Source organism: Drosophila subpulchrella, chromosome 3L (assembly GCF_014743375.2).
Source record: "Drosophila subpulchrella strain 33 F10 #4 breed RU33 chromosome 3L, RU_Dsub_v1.1 Primary Assembly, whole genome shotgun sequence".
Classification (NCBI taxonomy): Eukaryota; Metazoa; Arthropoda; class Insecta; order Diptera; family Drosophilidae; genus Drosophila; species Drosophila subpulchrella.
This window is the reverse complement of record NC_050612.1, coordinates 7,326,275-7,353,632: the sequence shown is the minus strand read 5'-3', so window position 1 is coordinate 7,353,632 and position 27,358 is coordinate 7,326,275. Positions and strand designations below refer to the sequence as shown.

The following is a 27,358-nucleotide window of genomic DNA, read 5'->3' as shown; positions in this document are numbered from 1 at the left end:
TGACGAGGATCAAGTTGTATAATACTCGTAGGTATTAGCAGGTAAACGCACTTCTGTATGTGCAGAATTTTAATCGTTCAGAGGCGAATTAAACTCCCCGAAAAATAAGTTCATTGCCTTTTTGGTAGATGGTTGGGACACAACCAAGAAAAACTTTCTTAGCAGTCCGTTTAAAAGAAGTTATTTAAGCTCCCAGTACGCCCAATAACAAGTACATAAGCATAAGTTTATAGATATTTTTTATTATTATTATAAAATATACGCTTTTCAAATATATTTTATACTTTCCTAAGTCTACATAATACACAATCTGTTTTGAACAAGCAAACTATTTATAAAATTACCCCCCTAGGTATACGATCTACGCTTAACGTCTATGCACATCCGGCCATGTCAGCAGTAGAGGCCCTGGCCCTCGTTTTGCTCCACGTGGTAGTTGCAGTACTGCCGTTGGGTGGGCGTAAGACCCATGGTCTCCGACTCGGCCCTGAACTGCTCGATGCCGCCGACTCCGGCCAGATAGCCATTCAGCTTGGTGGCCACGTAGCTGGTCTGCAGCAGTTTGGGGGTGAGATTGAGCGAGGAGGCGAGGTCCTTGTGGCCCTGCAATCTGTACTTTTGATGGTACCTATGGGGAAGCAAGGAAATTAACATCAAGATACCAAGACAGCTAAAGCTGAAACGTACGCCTCGGCTGGGAAGAAGTTCTCCTTAGAAGCAATCTCGGTGGTTATAACCTCCGGTGCCCGGCGCTCTTGTTCCTCCAACTTGGAGGCAAGGGCCACCTGCTTCTGCTCCTCGTCGTGGTACAAAATCAAGGAGGCATACTGCCTCTTGATGGGCGTGGTCAGTCCATATTCATGGTTGTTCCAGAACAGCTCCAGCAGTTCCTTGAAGCTAACGACCGTGGGATCGTAGTCAATTTCCAGTACCTCCGTATGATCGCCCCTGTTGAGATTCGTGGGTTAGTACCGGATCCGAAAGGATTAGGGGATGGAACATGTGGGGATGATGAAGGAAAAAATTGGATGATTAATGCTCTCGATCCGCAATCTTACATTTTACGGTACGTTGGCAAGTCCGAGCTGCCGCCAGCATATCCCACGGTGGTTCTCAAGACCCCACGGGTGGCTCCATATAGAGATTCGGCACCCCAGAAACAACCCATGCCAAAAGTGGCCGTGGCTTTGGTAATATTTACATCGTGAACCGGCGAAATGTTCAGTTCCTTTTGTTCATTGCGAACGGTGCTCTGGAAGAAGAAGAAGCGAAAAGGGGAGTATGAGCAACAGTTCACCGGATTTCATTATAAATTTAGGTATATATTCGTTTATGGGGCACACCAGAAACAGAAAGGTGAGCCCATATCCGTAGCCCGGCAAGCAGCGCATTTTATTCACAAAAAATATATTTAAAAAACTTCACAACTCGGCAGATTTTTTGATTTTTAAAGCATTTTTTTTGGGGCTTTGTTCGCGTCTGATGTCGTCAGCAAAGTAATGCGCTTTGCGCTCTTTTTATAACCCTCTCTAAATGGGGTCTTTAGGGGGCTGCTCTCTTCTCTTCGGGCGACTGCAGCTGTCGAACAGCTGATTTAACAGACTCTCTCCCACACTCAGTGCCATTGCAAAATCAATTTCAAAATCAAGGTCAATGGAAAAACTGTTTTAACGAAAGTAAAAGTCGTTGTTTTGACGGGGATTCTACTTGCTTAACTAATACCCAACGAAAGCCACTGATTATATCACTGTTCGAAATATTTAAATACTTTTTTTGCTGTTAAAACTTGCCTTGAAATTACGAAACAGTCGCGAAAACATGATGTAAACTGCTCAACTGTTGGGAAGCAACTAAACCTGGCCAAAACAAATCGAATTCCTCTAGCCAACAAAAAGGTGCTCACATGAGTTTTAATTATGCTGAACATTAGATGACGGAAACTCGCTTTTATGACTGAGCACATCAAAATTGGCCACTCGGCCTTGTAAGGGGTTCAAGAAACTTTAAGCGTTTTGCGTAAATATTAAGTATAATTGTGAGAATCGCTGGGTTCAAGTAATTTTGTTCAAATTTTAATTAGTAAAGTAATAGAGATGTTCTTAGGCAAGCACTTTTTCAAAAATATCAAACAAAATAAGTTCTAGATCTAAACAGAATATTTCAAATTACTTTTCAACGATTATTAAAATTAAGGCACTCTTTAGGGTCAATATTTTCCACACAGGACATAAAAAAAAACACTTGTCACAGGATAAGACACCAATCACAGGTTATCAGATAAATTACTCACCAGATCCTTGAGCTCAGGATGCGAAGCTGTTGGGGTAATAGTCAGAGACATGTTTTCACTAATATTTTTTATTTAATGTGTTGCTTTTAAAATATAAAGCTGAACTGATGCATCTGCAGAAAGGTCGGTCCAATTTATACCGCCGCCGCTCCCGCTTTCTACGCGAAAAGAGAGAGCCACGTTATCTTTATCAATTCTCCCGCTCTTCTGTCTTCTGGCGGCCCCGTCTCTTTCTCCCTCTCACGATTCTTCGCTGATTAAAACTGCGCAGCGCTACAGGTTTCTTGGACCCACAATGGATCGTACAGCTGGGACGTTTGATCAGGGTTAATAATTTAATTGCCTTAAATATTCTAATTTAAACAAGTCAAGTGCAGTCTTTTTTTGGCTCCGGATTGATAATTAGTTGTTATTTGTTGGGCTCGTATTTTAGCCGACTCAGACGCAAAATGAAGTCCAGCAGGAACATTTGTATTTTTATCTCTTTGGGGTTCTCGGTGACATAAAAACCGGGCACGCCGGCCTTTTGGAGTGTGGATTGTTGGTCGGTAACCTGGGGAAACAAACGGTATTGCTTAAATAAAGTAGAACCTTACAAAATCCATATACAGTATGTTAAATAGGTATGTACTTATAAGCACTTCATCTTTATTGATAATTTAGTAATTGTCCCAAGGACAGATTCTAAATAAAAATAAAAAGTCTTTGATGATGGGCCGATCTGAGCACAAACAACTGTAAAGGTGTCATAAAAAATTTATATGATGTCCCTACCATTGTAAACCAATTGAAAGTGCCCGTCTTGTGATATTTATCTAACATAAAAAGTACCCAAAAGTACTTTAATTGGGCCTATCTCCGGATTATGGTTTTCCCACAGGTGGATTATCAGGAATATATAAATCTTAACTGCATATACTTTATGGTTTAACAATTGTCTCAGTTCACGTGATATTTGATGGTGCTTTTGTCCAATTTATCATACTATTTGGAATTTAAAGTTCAAACATCGAAAGCTTAGGATAGACAAAAGTCGAGAACAAGTTTTTACCTTCTGATCTAGTATTTCAATAATCTTCTTGTCCGATTCGAGTAGTTTCTTGGTGTGCTTGATTTTCATTAGGCCCAAAATGTGGTGCAGCTCCTCGGGATCCTTGATTTTGCTCCTCCATTCGGCAACCTCAATTTCGTACTCGTTTTCCGCCTGCATTCGCATTTTAATCAAATGTCTTTCGGTTTCATGTTGCAGTTCCATCAGTGCCTTTACTATGACAAAAATCCCCTCATTCAGGACGCAATTGGCGAGTTCGGTGAGTAAATCGTAGGAAATGCGTGTCTGCAGGTTTCTGTGATGAGTTAAGATCAGTAAATCGTTTATTAAAGTGGTATTTGACTTACTCTGGGAGTTCCGAGTGGTAGGTACGCAATTGGTCCACCAGAAAGTATATTTTTCTTTGTAAAAACTCCGGAGTCGGCTGCTGCTGCTCCACTAGAGCCTCACTACTGTTGGAATTTCCCTCACTGGCTGCCGTAATGTCTGTCATCTTAAATGTGCTGTTTAATTCTATGTATTTACACAAATTTGTGTTATATTCTATTTATTGTGGCTTCTTGTGCATCCGCATTAGAGGTGGGAGTTACATCGATGTTTTCAAAACATCGGTAACGATTATGTTTGGGAATCGAAGAGGAAGAACATTTATACCACTTATACCTGCTGCTAAAACCAATAAATAAACAATGTTAAAAATTCAAAAATGCCCAAACAACCGCGTACCTGGGTTAGAGAGGAGCACCAACTTGTTTTGTGCATCCGCATTCAAAACTCGCGCCTTCACCGCAAGAGCAGCTTATCGCCAGGGTTGCCAGGTGCAGCAACATCAGTGTGACCACAATCACATTGGTGGCCCACATATCAATAGACCAGTAAAAGGCGCGAAACGTATTATATTTTAAATGTATTTATATTTTATTGTATGAGAGCGTAAAAAATGTGACTTGTACGATTTGAAATCTATGCTGATTATGGCTAAGGCGATTACATCGGTTCGTGTTATGATTAGAAATTCAAAGATTTGCGAGCCTTGATGAAGTGCTTGTCCGCCTCGTATGTGTACATTCGATTCATTTTGTTTTTGCGACGTTTCTTGAGTTCAGTTTGAAACTTTCCTGGTCCTCCGCTGCTGGGGGTGGCTGGTACTAAGGAATACTTCTTGCTGTCTAGGGAATAACACTCCCGGCTGACCAATTCGCGTTGCTCCTTGGGAGTTTCCACAATTTTCAGGCTGTTCAGGCGCTGAAGTACTTGGCTGGTTTCGTTGGTCGACATTATCGCTTTTGCTTTGTTGATCAGGAAGTTAATGTGAAGCTTGACGTTGCTGGCTTGCTACTGACTTCCTTTTGCCACCGACCCTCTTTATATCCAGTTGATGTGTGCGCAATTTCAGAACTGTCATAAATATCTGTGCGGAAAATATTCCTTATCCGTTTCCCGCATCTGTCACTTTTATGATACTACCTGCTCGTAATTAAATTTTCCACTGAAAATTCTCGCTAATCCCTTTTTAATGCGTTCGGAATTACGCGCGCAGGTAGCGAACACTTTTACTTTTCGGATATTGTTTAGTCTGCCGCCATAAAATCTTCAAAATATTGGCAGTGAGATAGACTAGGGTTCGGTTTGTAAAAACTCTCTAAGTTAAATAACTGTTTTTTCAGCCGAAGTAAAAATTCGAAAGTATTTGAACTACGTTCGTTTGTATATAGGTGCGTTGTTGAAACGGTGGACTTTCATAACGATTATTTTCGTTTAAATATAAAATGAACTGATAATTGATACTGTGAAATAATGAATACCACAAGTATTCGTTTTTAAATACCTGTGGTATTCATTTTAAATAATTTAAAAAATTAAACGTGATATTGAACGTCAGAACAATTATAATAAATAGGTTAAAGATGAAACCCATTAATAATGCATCGGTTTAATTTGGTTCCCAATCACTTTTAAAAGCCTTCAAAACTTCGCACGCTTCTGGAAATATTAACCGCTGAGTGTGTACACACTGGAGAAACACAGGAATCACCCTGTGTTGCAGTGTCGTTACAACGCCGAAATCACCCTGTGGACAACCTGTTAGGTGGATAGTAAAATAATTCATGTATTTCAAAATCACCGGTAAAAGTGATTGCATTGCAGCAATAGCCAATAAATACGAGTAGAGCCCATAATAAAACCAAAAATACACAATTGGGCTTCATTTTTTGTAATTTTTTCGAATCGCTTGCTTTAAATACTGCCCAAGTACAAGTGCCCAAATACAAAAAAGGAATACGCTATAAACCACAATAAGCTGATGAATATAATTCCAATCAATAGCTCTAATAAATATTGCATATAATTCCAACATAAGCGCTGTTAAATGGTTCAGATTGTGCAAATCTCAATATTTTCCATGGCTTAACTAAATAAATTACAATAATTTGTTACATAAAATAGTACAAAACATACTCCATTTTGCGTTAGCGAATGATTTTCTTATAAATTTTGGCTCTTAATTGTTAATAAATCGTTTGCAAATATTATAAGTTGACGACTCTTTTTTGGGCTTATAACCAAGGTATAAGGTAGCAAAGCAAGTTGGACAAGTCGTTGAACGATCCTTAATTTTTTGCGTTGTAGTCTTTAAAGATCTTCATTACAATTAAAAAAAAATATATATATGTTCAATATTATCACAAAGTGTAATTTTTTGTTTGTCCTTAATATGCAGCTAAATCCACTTTGACCCTCTGGGACTGGGGATATCGGCTACTCCGGGCACGATGCTGTGGAGGATCTGATAGCCGAGTGGTAGTTGGACTCAAGGTACTGCTCAACCTTGGCCTATCCGACAGTGGCGGGACTGCAGCCACAGTTTGGGTCTGTATTCAGCCTGGCCATTTCGACTATTGGGCCATTGATGACCAGTCGGCACACAGGATTTGGGTTAGGATCTGGTCTAGCTTACGCAATACTGGGAGCCCTGGTTGATTTAATATACCTGCCGTTTACTCTGGGATTCATTTCGGCCGCCGCCGTCATCATTGGCACATCTCAGTTAAAGGCTTGTTGGGTCTAAGTGGTGGATCCAGCCCTGATATTATCAGCGGAAATCTCCATGATGTTAATTTTACCCTAGGGACTGGTTTCCATCGTTGTTTAAGAGTACCTAATTCATAATGCTGCTTTCGATAGTTGGTATTTTTGCCACCCCACAAACGGTCATACTCCTTGGCGGCATATCATATGGTGATTATGCACGTGTATCGGTTGTACCGTTTACGCGCTAGTCGATTTCGTGATTTGTGGAGGCTTAGTATCATTAGATGCATAGCATATGAGTAATTTTCTAGAAAAATAAATGGATTTTAACAGGGAAAATTAAAAAAAAAAGAATAGTTGGCAATTAAAAACACCACAGACTATTTCAAGCAAAGAGAATGTGCAAGCTGTTGAACATCGCGTACTTGCGCGCATGAACGCGTTAACATATGGCGCTTAGCGGGTGTTTCTCTTAACATTTCGTTATGCGATTTGAATGGGGCACTTGCATTGGAGCTTCGTCCGCCGAACAGAACGTTATAAAACACACGCCTTTCCAGGAGCGATTGTCGGTGATTTAAATCGAAATTAATTGATACGACGGGCTGTCGAGAAATCAAAGAGCGCGGAATCGGATTCGGAATCATTGCCCCCAACAAAAGTGTATTGTGTAACCTTTCAAGACGATGACAATAGAGCCAAAGGAGCTGGCGCGGGGAAGGGTGGTGTGCCAATAATGATCATATGATTGCACAGAGCGGAAAAAAACGGAAAACATAGCAAACATCGCCAGACATTTCGTTGCCAGAAAGGAAAACAACATTACGAAAATCGGAAGGACAAAGTATATTTTGCCCTGGTACTCTCCATCTCCACCATGTACACTATCAACAAGGGACCCAGCAAAATCGTTGCTAAAACGCGTCGCGGTGAGTCCCAAATAATAATAATAACAATGGTTAATAATGGTACAAAACCCTTTGAAGAGAGCACTTTTCGCCCAGCTGTTATGTCACAACATACTCTTGTTCGTTCTCTCTTCGGCCGCCCCACTCTCCCGCTCTCTATCACTCCCTCTCTTTCTCTGTTAACTTTTTGTTTTGCCGGCGTTTTCCACTGTAAATACATTTTTAATAGCGTTTCATCTTACTTTCATCACAGGCCTGGCACAAAATTTTGAAAAATTCGAAAGCATCAAGGAAAGCGGCCGGAAGAACGCCAGTTTCGACCTGAACAGTCCCGAGGAGCACAAAAAGTAAGAATCTTGAATCTCGGCGGGTGCTTATGCAAACAGGCAGCACATGGTGAAAATGTGGAAAGCGGGAAAGTGAATGGAGGGGCAGGGGGCTCAAGACCCTCGTCTTATCGCTGACATTTTACCGCAAGAATCCGTGGCGACCTAGCACTGTAATGCTAATTGCTCCCAAGCAAATATTCTTATTATATTCTCCCTAGGAGACCGGGGAAACACGTGGGTCAGCCGTCGGTTATCGGCTCCGTTTTAATTTAAATGCCCCGGAGGCATTGACTTTTCCTCGTCCGTTACGTCACGACTTCAACGAAACTTCTCGGGTATTCTCAACTAAAGGGGCTAAGTATTGCTGTTTTATGAATGGTTTTGCATTTAAAAACGGATCATACAAAATATATAATTTTAATTTAAGGACTCTATTCATATGGTCTTAAAAACTGTCCTGTTGTCGGTGCTAATCTAAATTTTTGCTCGAGCGTTACATGACATCTTTTGAAGATGAGTGGATCTTCAGGTCTTCGGTAGGGTATAGATGCATCACTTACAAAAATACTTGCATGGAAGATTAGACGATAAGACTTTCCCGAAAATGTCACATCCAAATTAATAAACTACAAAATTGTTGTCAATCAATAGTTGGGTACTGTTAACTATCTCCCCCTGTAGATACCTTATCAGTTCTCATTACCAACAACCTATAAACAACAGAGCTCTTTACTTATAAAAATCTTTAAAAAACCAATACCTTTTATATTGATACAAATAGAACGATTTCCCCTGACACTTACAGCTATCCTTGTTAATATAGTAACAAAATCTGCCTTCAATAATTTCATTGGTGTACTTGTGTGATTGTTATCTCCCTTTCAATATCCAATGCCAATATGATATAATCTATATTAACATCGATGTGACCTTATTATCTATAGCCGCGTTCTATATAGTGGCATTTGTAATAAAAATAATATTTTAATTATAACAAATAAAAACATTTGTTAACAGGAAAGTGCCCTGTCAAAGCTCAAACAAAGTTAATCAATTTGTAATATATTTCCGCAAGTGTTAAACGCCAAGTAATGCACTGCCACCTTTTTCGAATTTAAATGCATTTAACGTTCCTCGAACTGAGTAACAAGTTGTCGAACCCAGATTCCCCCACCCTCGCCTCACTTTCCTCAAGTGATTTATTTTCAAAGTCCACATGTTGAGGGGACCTGTGTGGTTTGCATAAGTACGCTGTCGTTAAAATTCAGAGGCGTTGTTTCTAAAATCTGATATCCCTTTGTATATTTTTAAAAACAGCATACCGCGTCCGGTGTTTCAACAGAGCTTTGCATCCAAACGGATAACGCCGACCAAACTGATCGAGGATGAGGTGATAACGCCGCAGCATGAGGAAATAATACGTTACATAAATGACTGTAAGTCTGGGCAATATGATTTCGCATCTCTAACTCGAAAGATAAGGGATGTAAATAATAGACAAGTATAGTATAGATCGATTTCTCTGTCTTCAAGTACTGATCAACATTTAAAATTCATAGTTCTATAAATATATAAGCCTAAAGGACTTACAATGAATAATATTTTTGAATAAATTATTCAAAGTACATTTTAGATATGTTATTGCAATTATTATTGCTCTTCAAGCTGAATTTTGGAATAACTTAAAAAAAATATTTTTGATATAGGCAGATACTTTATTAGCACGCCTCACAAGAATGGTTACTTGTTTTCATGTTGGAAAATAAATTCTATCAATTTATATTCAAAGCTTTCTATCGAGTTAGTGATTGTGATTTACAAAATCGTAAGTTTGTGAATTTTCAACAATTCCTATTTTGACAGCGTGGAACATGCTGGTGGCGCAGAATCCCTACGACTCGAGCTCATCCGCAAAGCCCGCCGAGAAACCACTGGCGGATGCCAACAACAACAGCGCCGCCAGTCCAGTGGAGAGCATCATCGCCAACACACCGGTGCCCGCGTCCTCGACAGCCACCGTCTGGGTTGAGCCGCCGAGTCCAGCGCTACAGGACTTCAAGCCCTTCGACCTGGAGTCGTGGTGGGGCCGTCGCCTCTTCCAGAACATTACCAAGAGTCTCTAAGAAGGATCGACTGGACGAGAGAGACAGAGCCTGCTCTTTGGAAATTCCTAATTAGCCAGTGCTTCCATTTGTACTTGCGCGTTCGACTGGACATAGGCAACATCACACTAGAAAGATACATATATCTGTAGACGAGACGAGACACTCGTGTAGTGTTCGGTAGTGGCTGAGTAAACATCACTTTGGACCATAGTGGTTGGGAAGCCTCTGAAGTGGCAAGTCATGGATTAGTTTCTTCTTGTTTCACAAGTGTGTAAATGAAGTAAATTAAGAGTCATCGCCGCAGGCCAATGTAAATACTACGATTTCTAATTTGCTCTTAAGAATGTGTTATAGTGTTATAAGAATGGTATCATCTGGTTTGCTGGCCAGTTTTTAAAATCAACACTCTTGTGAATTGTATAAAACGATAAGGTTCAAATTGACATCAAGTTTAGCAATCTGTTTTGGTTTCACTCATTGTTGTAATTGCTTATTCATTTAAAATAATTGCCTGTATATAAAAAAATTTGGATTTTATTATGTGAACTCTAGTTAAGACCTAGGAATATCCAAAGTAGAAATTGGTTGATCCGATTTCCCGCTAATGGCATTGCTTGTATTTAGTTTCTCACTTTAAATCGTTTTATGTTTAGCATAAATAAAAAATTCAGCATGTTGCGAAATCTTTTGTTTGCAGTTGGGAGTAATACATTTTGTTGCGCGTTGTTTTTTGGTTTCTATTTTAAAATTAAAAGGAGGCAACTAAACTACAAGTAGTTTAATTAGTATTAGATGTTTTGGTAATTGCTTTTGCTTTCGCGGATTGTCGGTTATACAAATGCCTTGTTTTAGTCGTGAAATATTACTCTTATAATGCAGCAGTCATACAAAAATAAAGTTGTTAGTAATAGGATCTGGATCGATAATTAAAATAACTGTTCAGTTTCGGAAAAAAGTCTGCTAGAAACTAAGCTTTTTGTTCTATAAATCTTTGAGAATAAAATGTATTTCAAAATTATTATTAAAATAAAATTATTTAAACTGAGTAATAACATTTTCCCTGTTTATTGTCTAATAATAAGGCTTTTAAATATAAAATGGGCTATATCTCAGATGTGTTTGATTTTATGATACTTTTCTTAAATATTTTAAACGCTATATATATTTTCTAATTGTGGTTTTATATTTTCAAATGTCTCCAAAAACGTATATAAAATTTTAGTATATTTCGGACGGTGGGAGTATATACCGGTCATGATGCGGGCACACTGCCTGCGGTATATTATAACGGTAGAGTTTTGGTCACTCTTCCAATACTGCTAAATTTTCGCCTGAACTTTGTTTTTTTTGTTAAATATAAAATAAAGTGAAATGGCTAGCGATGATGAGGGAATTGGGGATATAGACTCCCGCCTGGAGGATGTGAGCCTGGAGGATATAGGCGCCCGGCACCGACGCGAGCGCAAGGAGCTGCAGGCAAAACTGCAGGCCATGAAGAAGAATGCCCCGAAAAACAATAAAAACAAGAGGAAAGAGTTCCTGGAGGAGATGGCTCGCTTAGAAGGAGAACTGGAGCAGCGCCACAAGAAGGAAATGCAGACGGCCGAAGCCAAGGACTCGCCAGAGGAATCGGATGTCAAGGAGCCTGCGGAAAAGGCGGAAGTTCCAGTGCCAAATAAAGAGGAGCACGAGGAAAAGGAGGAGGAGGATGAGGAGGAGGAGCAGCTGCCCTCCAATCAGCGTGTGTCCAAGGCCCAGAAGCGGCGGGATAAGAAAGCCAAGGAAGCCCGTGAACGAGAGGCTGAGATCAAAACGGAGCTCCAAAATGCTGCCAATCAGCCAACACCCAAATTGATCGAGCTCCAGCAGATCACAGCGAAGCTGTCCCAACGTCAACTATCCCTCCACAATATAGCCTCCGACGGCGATTGTTTGTATCAGTCCATCCGGCACCAACTCCTCGTAAATGCGCTTCCAGGTAACACATGATTAATCCCCGCATAAAGCACACAACCTTATCCCCAACCATCATGTTCCAGGGCACACTGTTCAGGAATTGCGTGAAGAGACCGCCAACTATGTGCGTGCCCACAAGGACTCCCTCATTTGCTACATGGTTCATCCGGAAACGGGGGAGCTCCTTAACGATCAGCAGTTCGAAAAGTACTGCCAGGATATAGCCAAAACACACGCCTGGGGAGGCCACATCGAACTGAAGGCCATATCTTCGCTCCTTCGGGTGCCTATCGAAGTTATCCAAGCGGAGGGAGCACCCACGCTCCTTGGACAAGAGGAATTCGGTGGATCGCCGTTGGTCATCTGCTACCACCGTCACATTTACCAACTTGGAGCCCACTACAACTCCACAGTTCCAGTAGCCTGAAGAGGAAACCCAATGACACCCGAAACTCACTCGATTTTGTAACAGTTTTTTCGTTATTACATATTGTGTTGACTTTATAAATACGTATGCATTTGGAAGATTTGAATTATTGTCAAAAATTGCAAGTATGTAGTAATTATATACAATAATAGTCAATATAATAACAATTCTAGGTTAGCTAGCAACTTAGTTAGCTGGATTTGTTTTAAGAAAATATTTCTTATATAGAAAAATAATTCGTCTAGCTCAAATTTTTGTTTTTTGTGGCGGTTTAGTGTAAATTCAAGCAATAATTTGATTATTCCTCGAGCCTAACTACAAATTACTTGGTAATTTTGTTGCAACAACCCATTATTTGTCCATTTTTCTAGGTAAAGCGATCGATTTCAATTATTTGTCCTTCTTACTGTCCTTCGGCTTCTTTGCAGCTGGCTTGTTGGGATAAATAGCGAACATGGAGAGTTGAATGCCGCCCAAGACCAGCAGCAAAAGATTCTGGAGCTGAAATCGAAGATTCATCGGTTACTGATTGTCTTATCGATCGTTAAGAGAAAAATAAAACCAGGTTATTGTTTTTAACAACTTACCACCATCACAGTATTTTTGATGGAAATAGCGTATAACATCCAGGAAGCGGCCACCAGATTACCAGCGAAGATAATTGGGAATGGCATGCCCTCGGTGCTCTTCTTCTCAATGATTTTCGGCAGATGCAGGAGTGGAGAACCCACTAGCCAAACCAAGATTCCGGTGATCAGCATTCCCAGGCGGAACTCGATCTTGGCGGGGTCCTCAAAGTTGGCATATGCTGTGACGACCAATAGGAACACCGCGGCGTAGCCGACCTGCTTCCAGATCTTGCTCCTGCTTCCGCTCGAGGCATAGTAGTAAAATCCGAAGAGGAAGACGAAGTTGATAACCAGACCAATTAAATTTGTATTGATCATGGCAGCATCGTTCATAATGTTTGCCAGCTTTAAGCTGAGAACGGTCCTGGAATAGGGAAAGGTATATATATATCAATCAATATCAATATCATCAATGTTAATTACACTAAAATATAAGGATGCAAAAAGATTTAAAGAAAGCATGCTACTAACGTTCATACATTTTTGTATTAGTCTTGGCGAAGCTTCCTTAAAAAGAGGAACTAAAAGAAAAACCTTTAATACGCATTATACCATTGCTGAAACTGAAAACTATGTCAAGTTTCTATTCACTTGTAAAATAGAACGCATTTTCATTAGGATTGTATAATTTATTCAAATTACCTAGACAACGAACCAGTTTTCGTCTAACATAGTTCATATGAAAAGAAATGGAACAAGTTTTCATAATAATTGCTCCCCTGACTATATAATGAATACTTATGTTACTTTACCGGGTCATTGGAAAAACCAGTTTTTATTTATTAATTACGTTATCAGTTATAAAGCTACTTAGCTATACATAAATAGATAAAAGTAATAGTGATTTTCAAAACTTGGCACACGTAGCTGTTGATAAGGAGTTAAACTCGCATGAGAAATAATCAGCGCCAATCAACTTATCATAAACCCACTACAATGGTGAAATACATTCGTGTAGTTTGAAATTAAACACAAACTGGCCGCTAAATTGCCCTTGACCTACACCTTGTATGAAATAGAATTCATTTAGCATACAACTGTTGCTTCCCTTGCATGTCTGCCGGTCCTTACACTTGACACAGTCCAAGTTAACACCTTCCGGAAACCACCCCCTGAAGGTCCATCAGTGATGGCAGAGGTACCCTTTCATTCGGCCTGTCACGAAATGAAAAGGGTACATTATTATTTCCTATATTATTTTATATTTTTAGCTTTCTGAGAAAGCAATGGAAACTTTACGCTTTAAACGTATCTACAAGTAAATAGCTAAATGAGTGTCTTTAAAAATAAAAAGCATTAGTGCTGATCTTATGAGATGTAATTCATCTTTGGGAAATACAAAGAAAGGACAAACGACGAAAAAATATTATTTATGAGTAGTGGAAAATTATCATTACCAATATAATGAAAAGCAAGTAGGAATTTCCATTAATATTATTGATAAGGTATGCCTTAATTCAAATGTATACCTCAAAAAGGAATCTATATAAACATTTATACATGTTAGACCGACTCTTGACTGTCAATTTTAATATTCTAAGCCTGTCATTAAAGATAGTAATAGGCAGCTAAAATAAAATAATAGCTGAGAAGATAATAAGGCACAACTACTCAGAATTCCCATCGCTGGAATATGACACCCCCTTTATTCCTAGCACGTGGAGAAGGCAAGTTGCCTATCTTTCGTCTGTCATATAAACTAAGCGGCTCTCCCACGTTTGGACAGATATACTATGCAACACTATACCAGATCAGCATTCTTAATACGAAGCTCTAAAATTATACACTCCAGATAAGAACTACGTGTTTGTCGAGGCTCGCATCGATAAGAAGCCAAAGATTACCGTGACGACAAGGTTAATCAAATCCTTAGTATTTCGAATTGTAACGGCCAAAGAAGATCGAAGTGGGTTTCCTTCTGACCATCGAGTGATGTAACCGATTTTATTGCTATGCTATCTTATTGAATCGAGTGCAAAACCGATTTTTTAGCGGCCTTGAAAAGACCGATTCTGTAGTGTCATGGCGACAGTTCAAAAATTTAATCAATTCCCACACAGATGCGCTGACTTTTGGTTTTTTTCCCTGTTTTGTTTGATGTTGTATGCAGCGGAGCATCACGGAATCCCACTTAATGCGACATCTCCCGAGTAAATTGGGAACTTACAGCACCACTCCGCCGAGAAATGGACCCACGGGGTAGACGTCGCTGCTACCCTTCTTCCGGATGTCGTTCATCAGCGCCACTCCGGACAAGAATTGCAGGGTAGTGATTGTGCCGGCTACCTTGGCGATTAGTTCGCTATGAGGCGCCAATATATCTCCCAGTGCTTCCATGGTTTCTATAGGTCGTGAGTGCCTTTCAAACGAGTTCTGTGGGGACGGGAGGGGCCAGTGCCGCGAGAGTATAAACAAATGAACAACGAAAACAAAAACTAACGACCGACTGGCGGCTGCCGTAACAGCAAACGAACAAATACTGAGCTCCAACGGTGGGGCTGGCAACCTTTTATAATCGAAAATCGCCTAGAAATGGAGACGTCGCTCCGATTTTCCCCATCGTTATCGCTTGGCGGTGCTTATCGGATCCGAATTGTATTTCGAACTAGTGTGAAACCTTACAGCAGACCAAACATTTCTATATATTTGCCTATCAACAAGCAAAACATATTTTAATCATTTCCTAGGGGTTTTTTCTCTTCTAAGATTTGATAAATTCATTTAATCAGTATTTTCAATATTCATTCAACATTTTAACACTCTTATCGTATCTTAAAATGCGGACAATTATCAAAAGCATTTAGTTAACAGAAGGTTATTGCGGCTTCTAAATGTTTTAATTCTACTGTAAATTCAGTAGCTCCTTCCCAAGGTTTTCTATTTTGCGTGCTACACCTCAAAATATCTCTTATTCGAAAATGATGCTTCCAAAATGTATAGTCCAAACGAATTCGCCTTACAAAATCAATTTTATTCAAACTTATCCAACTACAGTCGTAAACAATCGTCCCTAGACCTCCTCCTTCAGCACATGCTTCTTTTTTTCGCTGACAAAAGGCACCTTGCCCTTCTTGGAGTGCTTGCGCACATTGGCCTCCTTGACCTGCTCCTTCTCCTTGACCGTGCGCATCTTTTTCTGTGCATTAAGCACGTGACGCGGCACCTGGCGATGGCGAGCGATTCGCTTGATCTGCGGATGAGCGGCATACTTTTGCTTCAGTGCCTCCTGGTAATTGAAGTTGACCCTCTCGCGCGGACGAATGACGCCCAGTTTTTCGGAAGCATTTGCCTTCCACATGCGCACGTTCATCTCATCGGAGCCGGAGAAGACGTATCGATTATCCAGCGACCAGGCCACACACACAACATGCTGCATACGCTTGGTGTGGTAAATGTCCCGCGAGTGGCTATGGTGGGCATTGTAGAGCCGGATAGTCTTGTCATAGCTTCCTGAGATGAATTCCTTGCCAGTGGGCGAGTAGTCCACGTCAGTGACGGCGGAAACGTGGTCAAAGTGCACCTTCAGGGGCGTTTGCAGCTTGCGGGTGTCAAAGGTGTAAAGGCTAAAAGGATTATAACAAACGTAATTTATTAACAATGAAAAAATGGCTTAACTGTTTACTGAATGTGATATGGAATGTTAGACTAAATAAATTTAAATTAAATTAGAACAGGTACTTCCTTTTGTATTATATATCTACTAGAGCTTAACCCACATACTTAACTTAATTTGACTTTTACTTACTTGCAATCCTCGTTGGCCACTGTGAAGTTAAAGGCCTCCATGGGATTCCAGGCCAGTTTGTTGCTCTTCATGGTAAGGACGACCTTTCTCAATGGCTGCGCCTCTCTTTGATCATAGAGGATAATGCTGCGGTCGCTGGCACAACAGGCCAAGATGCTAGTTTCCACAGGATTGTACGATATTGTGTGCAGGGTATCGACGCCCCACTTCAGGGTCTTCAGGGGATCGTTATGCTTCTCGTCCCAAATGGCGCACACTTCGCCGCAGGTGGCGAACTTGTTCTCCTTGCGATTGTGCGAGATGCCGTGGAGGCCAAATTTACTCAGTATGGTATTCACAGGCACCTCATCCTCGCCCACTTCAGGAGCCTCTGCCTTCCACACCTTGATGGTTTTGTCATCGCCTACGGTGAAGATGCGACCTCCGTCCTGGGTGTAAGTAATGCCCCTGACGAAGCCGTCGTGGGCCACGAAGTTCCGGGAACTGGCACGGTTTGCCAAGTCCCAAATGCGCACTTCGCCGTCGTAGGCGCCGGTGGCCAAACAGGAAAGTTGCTTGGGGTGCTTCCCAAAGCAAGAGACTCCATCGCGATGTCCGCTTAAGTTGCAGACAAAGGGCTTGGCAAACACTCGGTCCAATTTGGTGGCATTCAGGGCACGCACATATTCCCTAGGACCCTCCAAAGGATGCAGCGCAGGATCATAGTTCCGGGGCACTGAAAATAGAGTACCAGTTAAGCCCGCATCTTCCTGCTTATCTCTACTCACTTTTGTGCTGCTGCAGCTTGGTTTCCCGCACATAATTGTCCGGATTGCGACTGATCATTTTCACCTTCATCCTGATAGCATTTATTGGACTTTTCTGCGGCGTAAAGGAAAATGTTTCCGTAAAATTGGAACATAAACAACATGTGCGAGTGGCAGAGTTGCCACACCGAGCTCCCGTCAGCTGATAAGTACAAGTTTTCCATGTGGTCACACTGTTCGAAAACCTTTGGGGCAGCACTGAAATTCAAATTCTTAGAGGCATTAAAAAATGGGCTTTAAATAGGTTATAAAGTTTATAAAAGTAATACCTTATTTATTATGCACATAACAAAAAAGATAATACTGCCTCACAGAATTTTACAATTTTAATGGAAACGTTTTGTAAATAACAGATTCTAGCCTATAGTGCATCTTTGGTAAAGAACGACTTATTTTTACATACAAATCTGCCGTAAAATAAAAAAAGAGTTATATGAGACTACTGATAATAACTAACTGGTATTATTGCAGCCATAACTAAAGGACAATTTATCTTACCTTTTTCATCAGCGACTTGAAACTTTTAGGTTGGCGGGACTTGTGCTCCCTGTGCATCTCCATGGTTTAAATCGAATTCACTACTTTTCCACCTTTTGTGGGAAGACAGCAGTAATCAATGTCGTTCCGAATCGGCCATCCTAAGCTTGGGCACCTGCATCTGGATGGTGGCCTGGACGAAGTGGATCTGTCGCATTTAAACATTGCAAGAATAGTTAACGGAAATAAAATATGAGTTATATGGGTAGTGTGGGTTAAGTCTCAGAAATCTTCCAAATACTTTTTTTATAGATTCGCGAAATATAATAAGTTTTTTGACCTTAGTTTTTCATAAAAAATTACTTAAATTTTGATTGACAAATTTTTAACAATATTTTTTAAAAATATACACTAATTCATTTATGAGTAAAAGTAGCATCCAAATTATTAAAACCAGTCTCAACTTATAAATTTGTTAGTAAAAAACAGAAATGTTTTATATGTTTATTCTGAATGGCAGGAACGAAGCATTCGGAATCCAGACGAATCAGCGAACTCAAATCAATGGGGTAATTTATCTTACCTTTTTCACCAGCGACTGTGTACTCCCATGTTTCCGATCAAATTCACCACTTTAAGCGGCGAGACAGCAGTGATCCATATCGTTCCGAATTGGCCATCCCAGGCTTGGGCATGGTGGCCTGGACAATGAGGATCCGTCGGTCGGCCAGAACCCCAGCTGCCAGGTTACGATGACGATAGTGATAGCTCCTCCGGTGATGAGATTCGTGGTACGTGTCCCCAAGAAATCAGTGATCGAGAGGGCTCCAGTACGTACTAACACCAGATGTCACCCGATGACATCAGATGTCAGTACGTACGGGAGTCCTCACTATCAGTGATTTCTGGGGAAAACACCGGACGACTCTCTTCCTCAGAGGGGCTTTCAATATCATCAGGGAAAACTGGCAGCTGGGTTCCTGGTAGAGCGACGGATCCACCCCGTCCATATTCACTTCGCCCAGAAAGACAGCTGATAGATTGGGTGATGCACTCCCTGCGGCGTTGTTGACTGCGAAGTCTTCCTTTTGGGGGGATTTAACTAGGAGGACTCTTCTGGGGAACGCGCCTTTGGAGCTATGGGCCTTGGACTCGTGCCCATATTGGCCTTGAGCGGTGCCGCAACATCTGATGTTCTGCAAGCTAATTCTCCCGACGATTTGCACCATAAAGCCCGTGGACACGACAATGCACCAGTACTAAAGGTTTCACGAATGGCGGCATGACTTTTAGGTTAATTATTGCGTGTCGGTAATGGGAAAGGAGGCAGCCGTAAGTCTTGATGAAAATTATTTGCTAAGAAGGTCGTTTGTCATATAATGAAAACGAAACGTCTAACTTTACCTGTCAACACCGATATCAAATAATTTTCCTTATCGATAGTGTTAAAAAAGGGTATGCACCATAATAGTTTTGGAAAATTTAGTTTTAGAAAATTTAAAATAAAACTAAAAAATTAAAATATTTTCATTCCTAACATACATACACTGGTCGGCATAAGTATTTTGACAAAACAAAAGTTAAATATACTCATAATTTGAACTTACTTGTAAACTTTTGGCATCAATGGAAAGGTAATTTAAATGCCGTTTAAATGATACAATACATTTCCTAACCCATTCAGTATTTATTGTAAAGGACGAATTTCAGAGAAATTTCTTCAACGAAACTAATATAAAATATGATTTGGTTCCACTGTATTATGAAAATATTATTTATTTATGAAATTACACAACAAAAAATTATGGAGATTTTTTTTTGGTCCTGGTTGACCATTTGTCGCGATATGTACTAGTTATATATTTGAACACGACTTTAAAAAAAATGTGTTTTTGTAACTCAGTCAATCAGAACACTGCACAATTTCTTTATTTATTTACTGATCGATTATTCACATCAATACTGATAACAACCGAAAACGGCAGCAATGCAAATAAAACTACCGCCATCGTAGGTATAGCTCACATAATCATCGGAAAGTTCGTCCCAAATGGCACGAGCTCCGTAGAAACAACCCGCTCCAGTCTGCTGATAGAGCATTACGTTTACCACGTGCTTGAATCTCGGACAGGATCCACGGCCCTTCATCTTAAGGTTTATTTCGTCGGCGACATCGCGGGTCCACTTTAGGGCTTCCGATTGCACATAGTTCTTGTTTCCCAGCTTCTCTCTGACCACTTGGGACATCATAAAGCGAATGTACGGCAATGGGAACTTCTTGCCGAAGGCAGGACCCATATTATAAGAGTTATAGATGGTGACATCTGCCGCTGGTTTGACTTCGTTGCCGGGCTCGAGTTCGTCCTCGGACTCACTATGGGAGAGTCCATCGGATCGGCTATCTGCGCTGACCGCGGATATTCGTTGAGAGTCCTTACCCGTTGACAAGCTTCTTGGTCTTTGTGTCGACATTTTAACGATATTTATGTCTCAGTTTTGCACTTCAACTTAAGATATACGTTAGTGATACAGAGCTAGACCCAAATACAGAATTGGACAGGAAACTTCTGGCCATCTGGTCTTTGAAAACAGGAATTAGGTTCTTTTTGCTTTACGAACAATTCTGTAGTAACTAATACCTCATTTCCTTGATTTAATTCAATATGCTGCGCGTTCTTGAGGCAAGAATAAATCATTCTTAAAACCCGAAAAAGTGTTTGATTCAATAATAATATTTAATTCACCGGACAAAAAAAGTTTGTCCTAAACCTAGTTATAATATATTCCAAGAAATCGATTTTTCTTGGTAAGCACAAACATTCTTAAATTGGTTACTAAAAGTACTAAATTCCAGAAAAAAAATGGTTTCAATATCTTTAAATAAGGAATGCTCTATTCTTATCAGTCGAAGAAATGTTTCGTAAGTATAAAAACACATTTTTATTTACAAATGCTTATACATTTATCAGATACTTAGTGTAAGATTGTCTCGTCAGTGTGCCCAAAACTGTGGCTCCTACAGTTTTAATGCTAGAATTTTAACTGTAATGTATTGTTCTCATCAATACCTATCGATTGACCCATTAAAAAGTTCGCCACACCCACTTTTAAGCCCAAAAACTTTAAAAAATCGTAAGTATGATCGGAATCTACCAAAGCATTGGGATTTCAGCGCAAGTTTGTTACGTATTACGAATATGCTATATATATATGATATATTTTTAAACTAAAAAAAAAGACAGTATTGATTAGTTTTTATATTTGTGGAAACATATTTTTGGTTTTTTTACACTTTTCATTAGCTAAATGAAGCAATTTTCCACGGGATAAAGGATTTCACAATCAACCTAACGTTAAGGAGTAACTTAAAGTTAAGGTTCAACGAGTTGAGTGCCTGTGACGATTTAAGGAATCTTGAACGTAGGTGCCACTACTGGCAGTGGAGGGATCCAATGTCCTGGGGGTGACTATATCAATGATCTGGTCATCTTCCTCCTTTTCTTTCTGCATCTGCTGTTGCTGAATCTGGTGGACTTTTCGTAGGCAGCAGCAATTCCTCAGGGCATCCATGAAGCAGTCCAGATTCCTGTTAAAGTTGTGCAGGTTTTCTGGGGAAATGGGCGGGTTCTCCTGTTTACAACACTCGTCGATGGCCGCTTGGGCGTGGTAGATGCACTCACTGGCATGATTAAGTGTGTTCTTCAGGTTGAAGATTTGCTGCTTTTTCTTCATCTGCATTTGGATATATCGAGCGCACAGCATCTCAAAGCGGCGCTGTTCGCCCCGGTATTCATCGAAGAGCTGATCATATTTCGAGTGCAACTGCTCTGTTTCGCATTTCAAAACCTTGAGAGCCTTATCCTTCTTTGCCAACTGACGGCGACTCTGGCGATGGGAAACCGAGAGCTCATCGTAGCTGCAGGATACATAAGGATTATATTAAAAATACTTTTGTAATAAGTCGAAAGGATGAAATTGTTGACAGAGGTTGACGCATATTATCATATAGGTTTGCATCGAATAGTATATAGGGTTTTAAAAATTCGACACTAGATTGGTTTTTACATTATAAGGAAAAACAATTTTTTATAGGTTTTCTTTTTTATTTTTATTTAATCATATGGAATTTATGCGATATGTAAAATTAATTATTTAAAATTCTACATGTTTAAATATTTTCGTATGATGTTTGAAAATGGAAAGTCGATCTTTAACTTGGAATACATTTTATATGCAACTTGGAAAACTTTTAGATAATATTGTTATATCATCTTGTTGAAATAAGATAGTTAATTTAATACTTTTGGCCAAGAAAAATACTTTTGAACTGGCTAAGTACCAACAGTTTTGCAAATTGAATAAGAGGGAACCGAACCAGGCCTTTTATATTTACTACCCCCGAAACTCACCGTTGTTGCATGAGCAGGGGACTGATGGAATCGCATAGTTCTCTGTACTTCACATGGGATCCGCTTTGCATCCTCTCCTCCGGATCGCTTTCGCCGGAACTAGACGTATCGATTCCCCGGAGCAGCTGCACCAATCGCCCATTTCGTTTCTTCTCCGAATCGAGCGAAAACATTAGTTCCTGAACCCGTTCCGTCTGCCGATCAAGGGCCATTCGTAGCTTGAACTCCTGCTGCTGATCCTCGTGGATTGTGTGCTCCAGTTCGTTCACCAGTCGCAGGATTTGCTGGATGGTCTGTTGGTGGGGATTTTGATTTTTACTTAGGTTTGCAGCAGTCGATGCCAAGCGATTCTCGTCGGGAGTGATGTCCTCTTCGTCCTCCGAGGGAATCAAGAGACTGGAAACAGGATCCAGAGCGGAGTTCTTGGAAGAGGAGCTCGAAGTGGAACCGGAGCGCAAGGTGGGATTGTCATAGGAAGGAGACAACGAACGATCTAAGACCTTTTTCTTTGTGGCGACCACAAAGCCTAGACCGCTGCTCACACTCCTCAGGATGGAACTCAGGTTCATCCTTGGTCCTTTCCCACCTAGTGTCGCTGTCTTCGTTGTCGTCTTTGTCTTGTCACCTGGCTCTGAAAACATTCAGGTGTGTGCAGCGCTGTGTGCTTGGGTTGTTTGTCAGTAATTGACTGCCTACTTGTCACTACACTAAAAAAAGGTGACAAAAATGTTGATGCTAAGATAATTATATAATTACTAAAATTAACATTATATTACTATTACTTTTTTTAAGCTATTTTATGTATAATTATGTAGAGATGTATTTGCAGAACGTTTTCCTTTATATTCCAAAATATTGTGTGCGATTTTTTTAAGTACACACACGGCTATCCAAAAGTTGCTTCCTCCCAGGCTCACTTTCCATATGGTTTCGCACAACTTTTTAAATTGGTTTCAGTTTTAACACCTTTGCCTTCAGTTTCCCCGGCACTCAATCAAAGTTGTCGTTCCTCCGCCTCCGATTTCGTTCCCTCGCATATGGTTTGAAGGCTTTCCCGACTTTTCCCAACACTCTTCCCAGGTTTCCGCTGGTGTTTGTTAGTCGTGCGTGAATTGCCATTAGCCAAAAAGGGTTTCCGAGACTTGATACACTTATTGCATTTTTATGGGCTAAAGTTTTGTTGTTTTTACCCAGCTTTTCTATTTTATGCTGACACAGAAAGTTGCATGTATCCTTGATTAAGCTAGGACTGAAGAGTTTGTATTTTAAATTTGATTGTGGTAATTTCGCAACTGGTAGCAATGGTCTCGGTTTTGTTTCGCTTCTTGATCCGGTGTAAAACGGAAAGAATTTCTTGTAAAGAAATGGAAATGAAAATGGTAAAGAAGCTGTGATTTAACTTATGTATTCCTAACTTTATAAGAACATTTAAAAAGGTTAAAATTTTTTAAACTGCATTTTTATATTGACCACGAAATAAAAAGGAGCCAGACAATTTAGGTGTTCGGGTTACTAAGATGCCTTCTATGCGATGACCAGATTCGGATGCCTCAAACCAGTTCGTAATCATGTGGGTTTCAATGTAGTAATAAACTTATCTGATTTTAACAAATGAAACTGTTGAAATGTTTAGGTTGTTTGCTTTTCCTAAAAAATAAAACGTCGCATTAGGAAAATGATTACCGTATCTATATATATTTGATTACCATCTTTAATGGTTGGCATCACTTCATAAGCTCTAGCGAGAGTAGTAAGGTCCGAGAGTTAAGTGTAATGACAGAACATTTTGCGATTACTAAAGCTAAATCACAAAAGTACCAAGTTAGGTTCTTTTATAGTACTTTGAACTGCACTGTTTTCTTGGATTTGATGGATAAAATTAAAAGGTTGCCTTCTAGAATTTAAATGGTTAGTAGTTATTTAATTTTCCGGTGTTAATTGTAAAATTCTTAGATTCTCTGCCTTTAAATAACCTTGAATATTATTATTAATTTTTTTCAAAAATGTATAGGTTCCTCAATTAGAAAATAATTAAAATTTGTTTCTCAAATTATTTTACTGTAATAAGCATTTATGATTGTTTGTATTATTTAATTAGGTTTTAAAATATTGAGTCGACTATTTGATTTATTCCTAGTTATCATTGTTAGAAGTAAGTCTTATCTGTAGAGCCTGATAAAGGCTGTAGAGATATCGCTCATAAGATAGTTGCATTCTAAAGCTTTAATTAAACAACAATAGCAGTAAATCCACAGATTTTCTCACCGCCTTTGCCTGCAAACCAGAAACGTAAACATTTATATTTTCTCTTTGGCTAGCCTCTTTCTCTTTTTATCTCTGCCCGGCTCTCTGTTGCTCACTGATTGTCTTTTGTAACAGCTGAGCCATAGTTAGAAATTTTTCCTCAGTAAAGCTCCGTCACCGTTGGCGGTTGGCCGCTTCCAAACATTTTTATAAATAAGTTTTTACAATAAAAAGAAGTAATCGAATTTATTTAAATAGAGAAAAATAATGGCTCGATTATTTTCGGGAGTCCGTACTTTATTCCGTCGATATCCAATCGTGACCAATAGCGCCATCTATGGGAGTCTGTATGTGGGCGCCGAGTATTCCCAGCAATTCGTATCCAAACGCTGGCTGGCCGTAAGTTTTACAAATAGTATTGGAGGGGATATGGAAAGGGGATATATCTGAGGGGTATATCTGGCGATTTCTAATGAGATTTATGTGCCTTGTAGCCTGCGGACGAGCGCGGGGATATCGATTATGCAACAATAGGAAGATATGCTGTGATGGGTACCGCAGTATATGCCCCAACACTTTTCTTTTGGTTCGTGCCCTTCACATATATAAATCTGTACATATGTACCTACATATTTACTTTAATTTTTTTATAAAAACAGATGTGGTCAAAATAATAGGTCAGATTTCGAATTTGCTTGTTTGATTTACTCAGTAGATTTAATACTTTCTGTTTTTATTGTTATAATTTTTATTTTAAAATGCTTTCTAATATTACATCTACCAAAAAATGAAAAAACCCCTTGGTAATTTCTAAAAAAAATATATTATTTTCTATTACAATACCTTTACAAATATTACGAGTGATATTTTCACAGATAAAACAAAAAGACATTCGGAGCTAATTTCTTGACCACAGCTGTGTATGCACACTCACATATCGGTGGACCAGTCAATTTACTCACACTTACATGCTCACCATTTAACCATTCTTTTTATTTCCTCAATTTGCTTCGCCGTACGCTTCTGTTGTTGTTTTTGACTTTTATCAATTTGTTTACGATTCAGTAAAAGCTCCTCGAGCACGTGTCGCAAAGTCAAGAGCATGTCTCCTCGCCACTCACTTTCTCTTCACACTTTCTCTTTAGAAGCACCCACTGCCACCAGAGCACACAGCTTTTCCTCTTCAACTAAGAAAGAGGGAAAAGCTGTCGAGAAAAGCACGCAACGCACTGAGAAATTGAGGCATATGTGCACGACCATAAAAAGTATAATGCAATGTAAGTTAAGAATGATGAAGTATGAAGGATATTTGCTAAAAATCCCAAACACAAACACAAAAAAAAGAAAACTGGAGGAACACAAGGATATATAAACACAAAAACACCGAAAAACACAAACATGGATATACAAATCACCAGGAAAACAAAATAAATATCACACTTAAGCACTTAAACACATTAAAACATACAACATTACTTTTAACACTAACACTCAAGTATAATTCTAACAAAGCACTCTATATATTCTACACATTTTTGATCATCCTGCCTGCTTCTGCATTTTTTTAATAACTCAAAGATTTATATGCAAAAGTAGTACAATAATCTATTTTATCAATTTCCAAGGTACAAATGGTTAGATCGCGTTTTTCCCGGCACTACAAAAATCATAATAGTTAAAAAATTGGTACTGGATCAATTTGTTTTAACGCCTTATCTACTAAGTGTTTTTTATGCAGGTAAGTTTATAACTATTTTTTATGAGATACCATTTTTTAATGTTTATCTTAATATATTTAATGTATTTGAGAAAAGCTTAGGTAATTCTACTTTTATGTTAGTGTATTTATTAAAGGTAAAGGTAATTTGTCTTTCTAGGCATGTCCTTGATGGAGGGTTCTGAGGATACTTTCCTGGAACTTCGCGAGAAGTTCGTGCCGACTTTTATGCGTTCCTGTATTTTCTGGTTGCCAGCCCAGGTTCTGAACTTTTCCCTGGTGGCGCCCCGATTCCGTGTTATCTATATGGGTGTTTGCGGTCTGATTTGGGTGAATATTCTCTGCTGGACCAAGAGGCAGAGTCTTCCAGTGACTGCGAAGGCAAATGCAACGGAAACCACAAAAACTGTAGCTTCCATAAGGAATTCCGAAACATGAGATTTGATTATACCGAATACAATCGTGCACATACTATATACTAGTTATATAGTCTTAGATAGATTTTGACAAATAAAGGCAGTATGAAAAGTACAGCTAGACGGTTGTTTTAGAGTTGTGTATTTATTTAACCTGGTTTCGAGGCGTTGGTATACAGTGCGTATGATTGATGTCCTCATAAACGGAAACTCATCAATTACTACTTTCCCTCTATTCATCTCTATTTGAGTGTGTGTGTGTGTGTCTGCTGTTTATCAGCGTGTGTAAACGTGTTTAATTGTGTGCGTGTGTGCGTAAATGTTTCCATCAATATTTGCTGTACACAAACAACAACAACAATGAAAACCATCTTAGATTCAGATATCCTAGTTCGACAAAATGGCAACTACTATGCCAAATAGATGGGGAAACGGTGGTCCAGCCGTAAAAATGCCTTAATGCATTAGGTCTGTGGATGTATTATCCAGTTTTGGGTGGGCCTTAATGGAACATGGGGAGTGGGATATGATCCAAAGATGGGAGTTGCTAAGGGCTGCCAAAAAGTATGCTGTAGTCTAGGCATACTATTATTAAAATATTTGACTCGAAACATGTTTTGATTGTCACAAATAATAAATGAATTCTAAGATAATCAATTATGATTACAATAAATGAACAATATTCTTAAGAATAACGGATGCTTTCAAGACAAAAATTAGTGGGTGTCGAAAATGATTCAATAATGTATATACAAAAATGTTTATGTTCTTATTAAAAATCGTCTTTAACTTAAGACCAATAAAAAATGTAGCTTA

At 39.4% G+C, this 27,358-nt stretch overlaps 11 protein-coding genes across 21 annotated transcripts; 3 read left to right on the top strand and 8 right to left on the bottom strand.

Annotated features, from left to right (window-relative positions):
* Nucleotides 1-222: 222 nt before the first annotated feature.
* On the bottom strand, nucleotides 223-2,426 carry LOC119554600 (peptide methionine sulfoxide reductase). Of its 5 annotated transcripts, none has more exons than XM_037865584.1 (4): nucleotides 2,291-2,426; nucleotides 1,059-1,252; nucleotides 688-948; nucleotides 223-628 (listed from the first exon to the last, which is right to left on the bottom strand). In XM_037865584.1, exons 1-4 carry the CDS (start codon nucleotides 2,339-2,341, stop codon nucleotides 394-396), a joined length of 741 nt encoding a protein of 246 aa, XP_037721512.1. In that variant the 5' UTR covers nucleotides 2,342-2,426; the 3' UTR covers nucleotides 223-393. The 5 variants fall into 5 exon arrangements, with proteins under 5 accessions (XP_037721512.1, XP_037721514.1, XP_037721515.1 ...); XM_037865586.1 differs by having other exon boundaries at nucleotides 1,071-1,252; XM_037865587.1 differs by lacking the exon at nucleotides 2,291-2,426 and adding an exon at nucleotides 1,791-1,854.
* On the bottom strand, nucleotides 2,355-3,869 carry LOC119554601 (gonadal protein gdl). Of its 2 annotated transcripts, none has more exons than XM_037865590.1 (3): nucleotides 3,689-3,829; nucleotides 3,342-3,626; nucleotides 2,355-2,843 (listed from the first exon to the last, which is right to left on the bottom strand). In XM_037865590.1, exons 2-3 carry the CDS (start codon nucleotides 3,543-3,545, stop codon nucleotides 2,700-2,702), a joined length of 348 nt encoding a protein of 115 aa, XP_037721518.1. In that variant the 5' UTR covers nucleotides 3,546-3,626; nucleotides 3,689-3,829; the 3' UTR covers nucleotides 2,355-2,699. The 2 variants fall into 2 exon arrangements, with proteins under 2 accessions (XP_037721518.1, XP_037721517.1); XM_037865589.1 differs by having other exon boundaries at nucleotides 2,607-2,843; nucleotides 3,342-3,636; nucleotides 3,689-3,869.
* Nucleotides 3,870-4,334, bottom strand: LOC119554603 (gonadal protein gdl-ORF39). Of its 3 annotated transcripts, none has more exons than XM_037865593.1 (2): nucleotides 4,068-4,331; nucleotides 3,870-4,007 (listed from the first exon to the last, which is right to left on the bottom strand). In XM_037865593.1, exon 1 carries the CDS (start codon nucleotides 4,202-4,204, stop codon nucleotides 4,073-4,075), a length of 132 nt encoding a protein of 43 aa, XP_037721521.1. In that variant the 5' UTR covers nucleotides 4,205-4,331; the 3' UTR covers nucleotides 3,870-4,007; nucleotides 4,068-4,072. The 3 variants fall into 3 exon arrangements, with proteins under 3 accessions (XP_037721521.1, XP_037721522.1, XP_037721523.1); XM_037865594.1 differs by having other exon boundaries at nucleotides 3,873-4,010; nucleotides 4,068-4,333; XM_037865595.1 differs by having other exon boundaries at nucleotides 3,894-4,004; nucleotides 4,068-4,334.
* LOC119554602 (protein Z600) lies at nucleotides 4,213-4,682 on the bottom strand. The gene has a single exon (XM_037865591.1). The coding sequence runs from the start codon at nucleotides 4,617-4,619 to the stop codon at nucleotides 4,350-4,352; it is 270 nt and encodes an 89-aa protein (XP_037721519.1). The 5' UTR covers nucleotides 4,620-4,682; the 3' UTR covers nucleotides 4,213-4,349.
* Nucleotides 4,683-6,883: 2,201 nt separating this feature from the next.
* LOC119554770 (MAPK regulated corepressor interacting protein 2) lies at nucleotides 6,884-10,399 on the top strand. Its single transcript, XM_037865811.1, has 4 exons — nucleotides 6,884-7,303; nucleotides 7,536-7,629; nucleotides 8,929-9,047; nucleotides 9,475-10,399. Exons 1-4 carry the CDS (start codon nucleotides 7,252-7,254, stop codon nucleotides 9,732-9,734), a joined length of 525 nt encoding a protein of 174 aa, XP_037721739.1. The 5' UTR covers nucleotides 6,884-7,251; the 3' UTR covers nucleotides 9,735-10,399.
* A 606-nt stretch (nucleotides 10,400-11,005) lies between these two features.
* Nucleotides 11,006-12,350, top strand: LOC119554206 (deubiquitinase OTUD6B). The gene is made up of 2 exons (XM_037865008.1): nucleotides 11,006-11,694; nucleotides 11,756-12,350. The coding sequence occupies exons 1-2, from the start codon at nucleotides 11,088-11,090 to the stop codon at nucleotides 12,097-12,099; spliced, it is 951 nt and encodes a 316-aa protein (XP_037720936.1). The 5' UTR covers nucleotides 11,006-11,087; the 3' UTR covers nucleotides 12,100-12,350.
* On the bottom strand, nucleotides 12,187-15,207 carry LOC119554207 (sugar transporter SWEET1). The gene is made up of 3 exons (XM_037865009.1): nucleotides 14,896-15,207; nucleotides 12,687-13,092; nucleotides 12,187-12,600 (listed from the first exon to the last, which is right to left on the bottom strand). Exons 1-3 carry the CDS (start codon nucleotides 15,063-15,065, stop codon nucleotides 12,490-12,492), a joined length of 687 nt encoding a protein of 228 aa, XP_037720937.1. The 5' UTR covers nucleotides 15,066-15,207; the 3' UTR covers nucleotides 12,187-12,489.
* A 460-nt stretch (nucleotides 15,208-15,667) lies between these two features.
* On the bottom strand, nucleotides 15,668-17,401 carry LOC119555079 (DDB1- and CUL4-associated factor 13). Its single transcript, XM_037866292.1, has 3 exons — nucleotides 17,241-17,401; nucleotides 16,474-17,188; nucleotides 15,668-16,291 (listed from the first exon to the last, which is right to left on the bottom strand). Exons 1-3 carry the CDS (start codon nucleotides 17,308-17,310, stop codon nucleotides 15,739-15,741), a joined length of 1,338 nt encoding a protein of 445 aa, XP_037722220.1. The 5' UTR covers nucleotides 17,311-17,401; the 3' UTR covers nucleotides 15,668-15,738.
* A 2,259-nt stretch (nucleotides 17,402-19,660) lies between these two features.
* On the bottom strand, nucleotides 19,661-20,310 carry LOC119554449 (tctex1 domain-containing protein 2). Its single transcript, XM_037865360.1, has one exon. The coding sequence runs from the start codon at nucleotides 20,226-20,228 to the stop codon at nucleotides 19,713-19,715; it is 516 nt and encodes a 171-aa protein (XP_037721288.1). The 5' UTR covers nucleotides 20,229-20,310; the 3' UTR covers nucleotides 19,661-19,712.
* Nucleotides 20,311-21,032: 722 nt separating this feature from the next.
* LOC119554041 lies at nucleotides 21,033-22,854 on the bottom strand. Of its 2 annotated transcripts, XM_037864771.1 has the most exons (3): nucleotides 22,166-22,854; nucleotides 21,437-21,672; nucleotides 21,033-21,364 (listed from the first exon to the last, which is right to left on the bottom strand). In XM_037864771.1, the coding sequence occupies exons 1-3, from the start codon at nucleotides 22,804-22,806 to the stop codon at nucleotides 21,135-21,137; spliced, it is 1,107 nt and encodes a 368-aa protein (XP_037720699.1). In that variant the 5' UTR covers nucleotides 22,807-22,854; the 3' UTR covers nucleotides 21,033-21,134. The 2 variants fall into 2 exon arrangements, with proteins under 2 accessions (XP_037720699.1, XP_037720698.1); XM_037864770.1 differs by having other exon boundaries at nucleotides 21,038-21,672; nucleotides 22,166-22,852.
* A 1,732-nt stretch (nucleotides 22,855-24,586) lies between these two features.
* LOC119553375 (mpv17-like protein) lies at nucleotides 24,587-26,659 on the top strand. 3 transcript variants are annotated; one of them, XM_037863726.1, is made up of 5 exons: nucleotides 24,762-24,808; nucleotides 24,904-24,995; nucleotides 25,555-25,686; nucleotides 26,035-26,147; nucleotides 26,287-26,659. In XM_037863726.1, coding segments are annotated over exons 3-5 (393 nt in total). In that variant the 5' UTR covers nucleotides 24,762-24,808; nucleotides 24,904-24,995; nucleotides 25,555-25,684; the 3' UTR covers nucleotides 26,565-26,659. The 3 variants fall into 3 exon arrangements, with proteins under 3 accessions (XP_037719653.1, XP_037719655.1, XP_037719654.1); XM_037863725.1 differs by lacking the exon at nucleotides 25,555-25,686 and having other exon boundaries at nucleotides 24,587-24,808; XM_037863727.1 differs by lacking the exon at nucleotides 24,904-24,995 and having other exon boundaries at nucleotides 24,685-24,808.
* Nucleotides 26,660-27,358: the final 699 nt, after the last annotated feature.

Coding starts and splice junctions, on each gene's coding strand:
- LOC119554600 (XM_037865584.1), bottom strand. CDS start 2,341: ATGTCTCTGACTATTACCCCAACAGCTTCGCATCCTGAGCTCAAGGAT. Junction 1,253..2,290: donor ATCCTGAGCTCAAGGATCTG/GTGAGTAATTTA, acceptor TTCTTCTTCCAG/AGCACCGTTCGCAATGAACA. Junction 629..687: donor AACTTCTTCCCAGCCGAGGC/GTACGTTTCAGC, acceptor GCTTCCCCATAG/GTACCATCAAAAGTACAGAT.
- LOC119554601 (XM_037865589.1), bottom strand. CDS start 3,834: ATGACAGACATTACGGCAGCCAGTGAGGGAAATTCCAACAGTAGTGAG. Junction 3,637..3,688: donor TACCACTCGGAACTCCCAGA/GTAAGTCAAATA, acceptor AACTCATCACAG/AAACCTGCAGACACGCATTT. Junction 2,844..3,341: donor TTGAAATACTAGATCAGAAG/GTAAAAACTTGT, acceptor TTGTTTCCCCAG/GTTACCGACCAACAATCCAC.
- LOC119554603 (XM_037865595.1), bottom strand. CDS start 4,204: ATGTGGGCCACCAATGTGATTGTGGTCACACTGATGTTGCTGCACCTG.
- LOC119554602 (XM_037865591.1), bottom strand. CDS start 4,619: ATGTCGACCAACGAAACCAGCCAAGTACTTCAGCGCCTGAACAGCCTG.
- LOC119554770 (XM_037865811.1), top strand. CDS start 7,252: ATGTACACTATCAACAAGGGACCCAGCAAAATCGTTGCTAAAACGCGT. Junction 7,304..7,535: donor CGTTGCTAAAACGCGTCGCG/GTGAGTCCCAAA, acceptor CTTTCATCACAG/GCCTGGCACAAAATTTTGAA. Junction 9,048..9,474: donor AATACGTTACATAAATGACT/GTAAGTCTGGGC, acceptor CTATTTTGACAG/CGTGGAACATGCTGGTGGCG.
- LOC119554206 (XM_037865008.1), top strand. CDS start 11,088: ATGGCTAGCGATGATGAGGGAATTGGGGATATAGACTCCCGCCTGGAG. Junction 11,695..11,755: donor CCTCGTAAATGCGCTTCCAG/GTAACACATGAT, acceptor ATCATGTTCCAG/GGCACACTGTTCAGGAATTG.
- LOC119554207 (XM_037865009.1), bottom strand. CDS start 15,065: ATGGAAGCACTGGGAGATATATTGGCGCCTCATAGCGAACTAATCGCC. Junction 13,093..14,895: donor TTTCTCGGCGGAGTGGTGCT/GTAAGTTCCCAA, acceptor TCCCTATTCCAG/GACCGTTCTCAGCTTAAAGC. Junction 12,601..12,686: donor TCAAAAATACTGTGATGGTG/GTAAGTTGTTAA, acceptor CTTCGATTTCAG/CTCCAGAATCTTTTGCTGCT.
- LOC119555079 (XM_037866292.1), bottom strand. CDS start 17,310: ATGAAGGTGAAAATGATCAGTCGCAATCCGGACAATTATGTGCGGGAA. Junction 17,189..17,240: donor CAAGCTGCAGCAGCACAAAA/GTGAGTAGAGAT, acceptor CTCTATTTTCAG/TGCCCCGGAACTATGATCCT. Junction 16,292..16,473: donor GTGGCCAACGAGGATTGCAA/GTAAGTAAAAGT, acceptor TAATCCTTTTAG/CCTTTACACCTTTGACACCC.
- LOC119554449 (XM_037865360.1), bottom strand. CDS start 20,228: ATGTCGACACAAAGACCAAGAAGCTTGTCAACGGGTAAGGACTCTCAA.
- LOC119554041 (XM_037864770.1), bottom strand. CDS start 22,806: ATGTTTTCAGAGCCAGGTGACAAGACAAAGACGACAACGAAGACAGCG. Junction 21,673..22,165: donor CCCCTGCTCATGCAACAACG/GTGAGTTTCGGG, acceptor TGTATCCTGCAG/CTACGATGAGCTCTCGGTTT.
- LOC119553375 (XM_037863725.1), top strand. CDS start 24,677: ATGGCTCGATTATTTTCGGGAGTCCGTACTTTATTCCGTCGATATCCA. Junction 24,996..26,034: donor GCCCCAACACTTTTCTTTTG/GTTCGTGCCCTT, acceptor TCAATTTCCAAG/GTACAAATGGTTAGATCGCG. Junction 26,148..26,286: donor ACTAAGTGTTTTTTATGCAG/GTAAGTTTATAA, acceptor TTGTCTTTCTAG/GCATGTCCTTGATGGAGGGT.